This window comes from Symphalangus syndactylus, chromosome 18 (assembly GCF_028878055.3).
Source record: "Symphalangus syndactylus isolate Jambi chromosome 18, NHGRI_mSymSyn1-v2.1_pri, whole genome shotgun sequence".
NCBI classification, from domain to species: Eukaryota; Metazoa; Chordata; class Mammalia; order Primates; family Hylobatidae; genus Symphalangus; species Symphalangus syndactylus.
Genome location: NC_072440.2, coordinates 20,987,123 through 20,993,225, shown reverse-complemented (window position 1 = coordinate 20,993,225; position 6,103 = coordinate 20,987,123). Strand labels below are relative to the sequence as shown.

The following is a 6,103-nucleotide window of genomic DNA, read 5'->3' as shown; positions in this document are numbered from 1 at the left end:
TGCACTTTAAATTTAGTTTTTTTGTTTTGTTTTTTGGAGACGGAGTTTCACTCTTGTTGCCCAGACTGGAGTGCAATGGCGTTATCTCCGCTCACTGCAACCTCCGCCTCCCGGGTTCAAGCAATTCTGCTGCCTCAGCCTCCCGACTAGCTGGGATTACAGGCATGCGCCACCACACCCGGCTAATTTTGTATGTTATAGTAGAGACGGGATTTCTTCATATTGGTGAGGCTGGTCTCGAACTCCCGACCTCAGGTGATCCACCTGCCTTGACCTCCGAAAGTGTTGGGATTACAGAAGTGAGCCACCGTGCCCGGCCTTTTTTTTTTTTTTTTTTTTTTTAAGATGGAGTTTCACTTTTGTCGCCCAGGCTGAATTGCAACGGGGCGATCTTGGCTTACTGCAAACTCCACCTCTTGGACTCAAGCGAGTCTCATGTCTCAGCCTCCCGCGTAGCTGGGATTATGGGCTCCTGCCACTATGCACGGCTAATTTTTGCATTTTTAGTAGAGGCGGGATTTCACCATGTTGGCCAGGCTGGTCTCGAACTCCTGAGATCCACCCGCCTCGGCCTCCCAAAGTGCTGGGATTACAAGCGTGAGCCACCGCGCCCAGCCTAAAGTTTTATGTATTTTTGAGACAGGGTCTTGCTCTCTTTCCCAGGCTGGAGTGCAGTGGCGTGATCACGGCTCACCCACAGCCTCTGGGCTCAAGCGATCTTCCTGCCTCAGCCTCCTGAGTGGCTGGGACTACGGCATGCACCATCACACCTGGCTAATTTTTATTTTTATTTTTGTAGAGATGGGGTTTCACCACGTTGCCCAAACTGGTCTCGAACTCTTTCCTGAGCTCAAGTGATCTGCCCGTCTTGGCCTCCCAAAGTGTTAGGATTACAGGTGTAAGGCCACTGCACCTGGCAAACGCGACTGTTTTAACACCATTAACACTCAACGTTATAATTTAACAGGCTGGAGTGCCTGCCTCAGAGTGAGGAGCCCTCTGGCTCTGTCCAGCCAACTTTTGAATTATCTTAAATTTTTGTGGCCGGGCATGGTGGCTCACGCCTGTAATCCCAGCACTTTTGGAGGCCGAGGCGGGTGGATCACGAGGTCAGGAGATCGAGACCATCCTGGCTAACACGGTGAAACCCCGTCTCTACTAAAAAATACAAAAAAAATTAGCCAGGCGTGGTCGCAGTCGCCTGTAGTCCCAGCTACTCGGGAGGCTGAGGCGGGAGAATGGCGTGAACCTGGGAGGCGGAGCTTGCAGTGAGCCGAGATCATGCTACTGCACTCCAGCTTGGGCGACAGAGACTCCGTCTCAAAAAAAAAAAAAAAAAAAAAAAATTTGTAATTTGTAAGCTACCCACGGCTATGGTTATATTTACATATGAATAGTTTGAGGGCTTGCTGTGCAGCAAGCAGTGTTCTAAGTGCTTTACATATATTAGTTCATTTACAGCTGGTTTTATCCTGTTAGATACTTTATTTCTTTAAAGGAGAAAACAAGCTCTGACAAGTTAACTTGCTTAAGGTCACATACATATGATATGTGAACCCAGTACATAGTGAATACAGAATTTGAACCTAGGCTCCAACTTTTCTTCAGAAAGACGGGTAGATGGGTAGGGTAAGGAATTCCTTCTATAAAATGTCATAATAGAGTTCCCTGTTCAATTCAAAAGTACCTGCTCTGAGAGTTCTTTTCTGGGTAAAGGCTATAGTGCAAAGGGCATTTTTTTAGTTCGCTATTAGCTGTCAGCACATTCCGGACTTGAACTCTTTTTTTTTTTTTTTTTTTTTTGAGACAGAGTCTCGCTGTCGCCCAGGCTGGAGTGCAATGGCGCGATCTCCGCTCACTGCAGGCTCCGCCCTCCGGGGTTCACGCCATTCTCCTGCCTCAGCCTCCCAAGTAGCTGGGATTACAGGCGCCCGCCACCTCGCCTGGCTAATTTTTTGTATTTTTTTTTTAGTAGAGACGGGGTTTCACTCTGTTAGCCAGGATGGTCTCGATCTCCTGACCTCGTGATCTGCCCGCCTCGGCCTCCCAAAGTGCTTGGATTACAGGCGTGAGCCACCGCGCCCGGCCTTTTTTTTTGAGATGGAGTTTCGCTCTTGTTGCCCTGACTGGAGTGCAATGACTCGATCTTGGCTCACTGTAACCTCCTCCGCCTCCTGGGTTCGAGCGATTCTCGTGCCTCAGCCTCCTGAGTAGTTGAGATTACAGGCATGCACCACCACACCCGGCTAATTTTGTATTTTTAGTAGAGACGGGGGTTTCTCCATGTTGGTCAGGCTGGTCTCGAACTCCCGACCTCAGGTGATCCGCCCACCTTAGTCTCCCAAAATGCTGGGATTACAGGCGTGAGCCACCGCACCTGGCCTACTTGAACTCTTTGGAAGAGCCAATTGGTGAGATGCTATCAATCTGGGCCATAAAGGAAAAGCCAAAGTCTGTTTTTTAAAATGTTCTACTCTCAATACAACACAACACCTCTGGTCACCAAAATATGTGGATTTCTCCCCACCAGCAACCCATCAGTGCTGCAGGGGACACCAGCTGGATGTCCTCTAGTTCAATTCAATTGGTCTCACACTGTCTACCTGGAGATACTGTCAGATCCCACTGATTAAGGGCTCAGTCCCACAAAACTGTGCCCCTCCTTCAGAAGCCAGTTGTGAGTTCAGGCCTCCAGTATTTTTTGTGTGTGTGTGTGAGTGGGAGTCTCGCTCTGTTGCCCAAGCTTGAGTGCAGTGGTGTGATCTTGGCTCACTGCAACCTCCGCCACCCCCGGGTTCAGGGGATTCTCCTGCCTCAGCCTGCAGAGTAGCTGGGATTACAGGCACATACCACCACGCCCAACTAATTTTTGGTAGAGACAGCGTTTCGCCATGTTGGCCAGGCTGGTCTCGAACTACTGACCTCAGGTGATCCACCAGTCTCAGCCTCCCAAAGTGCTGGGATTACAAGTATGAGCCATTGCTCCCGGCCCATATAGGATGGAAGTGAGCAATTTGGCAAGGAAGAAATTAAAAAGCACATAAGAACAGTATCAAGACCATTGGAATCAGATGACTTCCTGTCCAAGATTCCCAGCTGTGTTTGTGCAAATAAGACTTGATAGTGGTGGAAAACAAGGACAAGAAGAGACTGTCTCTTTCTTCTCAGGTAGATCCCCAAAACTGAAAGCCATTTTCAATCCTGCCACTTGCTCACTAAAGATTTAGGGTTTAGGTCCAAACCTGCTCTTTGTTTGCTTGATGCCTGGGACGAGTGGCCAAGGCCGACATTATTAGACGTTAGTTAATGCCTAATTTCGCCAAACAATGACGGCCTAGGCTTTTCCGGGCTTTGAAACAGGAATTCAAGACACAAAAACTTGTGTTGATGGCATCTTGTGTTGGGGCTTTTCACAACTGATGACACTGGAAAAATAACCCATAGGAAACTACCTTATGAGACCCTAGATTTCGGTTTAGCAGTTCACTACAAAAGTGGTGAGGTGTTTTTTGGCTTTTAATTTTAGCTGCTTGGCTCTGTTTTTAGTTCGTGTGATTGTCTCCGCAAAGGCAGTGAATGGAGAATTCTCCCTAAGGTCAGCATTTAATTATTGCCTCACTCTGGCTGCTATAGTATTACAACTCTTGGAACGTACAGCATTGATCCTACTATTAAAGTTGCCTGGAGCATGCCAGCACGTTGGACATCGGCGTTCCAGCAACTGCCTCAGTCACTGAATCGAGTGGGAGGCTCATTTTGCAGTTTACTATCTCCATGAGCAGGTCCAGGCGCGGGACCTGTTCTATGACCCGATTGGGTCCTGCCCCTGTCCGTCATCGGAAGTCTTACAGCGCCTACTGTTTTGCAGTAAGATTTGCAGGCTTAGCACCGCCTCTGGAAACAAGGAGAGTGAAGGGGCGTTGACGAGTAACGTTGTTTGTATTTCTCTCCTCATTGGATGGCTGCTGTGTCAGTCACACTCTTCTCTGCTCCCGTTGGCGGGAAGGATTCAGGCGGGTAGCGGGGACTCGGTACTGCCCCCTTCCAAGCTGGGAGCAGGGCGCGTGACGTCTCAGACATTTGTTGTTGGGGTTTGGGCCTCATTAATTATTCATTAGGTACTTGAAAGCTCTGCAGGGATTGGTGGCTGAGAGGCCTGGTCGACTGTTTCTTAGCTAGAGGTACGTGTCACCCAGTACGCGGCTGGAGAAGTTTTGCATAAATTATTCCGATAGGGAGCGGGGCGGGGTTCTGTGCATAGATTAGTCAAATGAGCCTGGGAGGGAGGGAAGCCGGCTACGAATTAGCCTAAGTTATTAAAGATGGCGACGGAGCGCAGTCGCTCCGCGGTGGACTCGCCGGTCCCGGCCTCTATGTTCGCCCCCGAGCCTAGCTCCCCGGGGGCGGCCAGGGCCGCGGCGGCCGCCGCCCGACTCCACGGCGGCTTTGACTCGGACTGCAGCGAGGACGGCGAGGCGCTCAACGGCGAGCCAGAGCTGGACCTCACCAGCAAGGTAGGCCCGGGCGGCGGCGGCGGGCGCAGAGGGGAGCGGGCGGCTGGCCAAGCAGTCTCCGGGGCGACGGCGGGGCCAGCGGCCGCCCTGTCCGCGGGGAGCGCGGAATGGGAAGAAGGGGCTGAGCCCGCCCACCTGCTAGTCTCCGGGACGTGCGGGGGCTCGCGGCGCGAGGGGCCGTCCCCACGGTCCCCGCACCCACCTTGGCTCCCCCGCGTTGCCAACCCAGCCTCCCGCCCTCCCATCTCCCGCCGAGATCGCAACCCCTCGGCTCTGCCACGTGGAACGGGGGCGCCCGATGCCAGCTGCGCTCCGCGAGTTCCCTGTCCCCGCTCAGTGCCCCTCCCCGTTCTTCGGGTCCCCACTTGAGGGGATTCGGAGACCGAGAATCTCCTCTCCCTGGACCGCGCGGGACAGCAGAGGGGCGAGGGGGCCCGGGCAGGGGGCCCAGACGCTCACGAAGACAGGTAGTCGGAGGCCAGGGCAGGGTGGCAGCCGCGTCTCTTCCCAGACTCGGGAAAGGAAACAGAAAGTAGTCGCTCAGCTGGGGAGGAGCATGTCCGAGAATGTCTACTTTTCGAGCCCACCCGAAACAAAATGGAAAGATGGGCAGGCTCCTTAGTCTCGCTATCCTGTGAGTGGAAGCTCATCTTGTATGAGTGGAGCAGTGAAGGACGTTTAAAACCGTGTTTTTTGAGCTGTCGAGAAGGTAGGCAGGAATTAAGGCCTCGCCAACAGCTTGACATTGTGAAGAATAGAAAAGTAAATACAAGATGTGACTGGTGTTTTGAAGGTGCTTAACGTTCCTTAGGGAAAGAATGCCAACTTGGGAGTCAGACAGGGCTGGGCTCCCTTTCCTGCCCTACCATCGAAAGGCTCTGTGACGTTGGGAAAGTTTCTTAACCTTTCAGTTCTCCAACCACCTCATCTTAAAGTACAGATGGGTTGTAAAAATTAGAAATATATAAGAAGACACCTAATAGTGCCTGATGCATACTAGAGACTCAGTAAATGTTTGAAGTGAACGAGATAGTTCCTAATTTCCTGTGCAGATTAAATAGCAGTGGGTGAAAGATAGATCACCAATACCACCACTTACATTTGTAGGATAGTTACGATAAACATTTTATCCAGCTTTGAAAATGTTTGTGACTTTTTATAGTTTATGGCGGCAAATTTGCATGAAACTTGGTCCTAAACTGGAAGGAACTTTCCCTGCAACCTAAGCAAGTTATTTTCAACTGCTCTTTGCCATTCTAGTCTTAGGTGAGCGCTTGGAAGCCAGCTAGCTTGTCAAAGTTGGTCCTGTCTTGTGCCTGTAATGCCATAATGAAGATGGCCAAACTTAGAGAGAGGGATGGCCAGGACGATGTAAAAGACCCAGGAAACATCCAGGTTACAATTACAAGCTCTGATGCGTCAACTCAGAAAGTTACAAGATTATGGACCTGACTCAATAGCAAACAAACTGGATGTCAACACATGGTCAAGGTGCAAAAGAAACATGGTAGGTAGGCCGGGCGCGGTGGCTCACGCTTGTAATCCCAGCACTTTGGGAGGCCGAGGCGGGCGGATCACGAGGTCAGGAG

The 6,103-nt window shown here is 51.1% G+C and overlaps 1 protein-coding gene across 3 annotated transcripts in view; it reads left to right on the top strand.

Moving 5' to 3' along the window:
- Positions 1-3,394: 3,394 nt before the first annotated feature.
- The window catches only part of GTPBP1 (GTP binding protein 1), a 30,103-nt gene continuing 27,394 nt past the window's right edge, over positions 3,395-6,103 (top strand). Inside the window, exon 1 of one of the 3 annotated variants that reach the window (XM_055253271.2) lies at positions 3,395-4,514. In XM_055253271.2, the coding sequence (XP_055109246.2) occupies positions 4,323-4,514 (192 nt within the window). In that variant the 5' untranslated portion in view covers positions 3,395-4,322. Of the gene's footprint in view, positions 4,515-5,771; positions 6,022-6,103 lie in introns of those variants that run through there. The other 2 variants (XM_055253275.2, XM_055253272.2) reach the window with 2 other exon arrangements.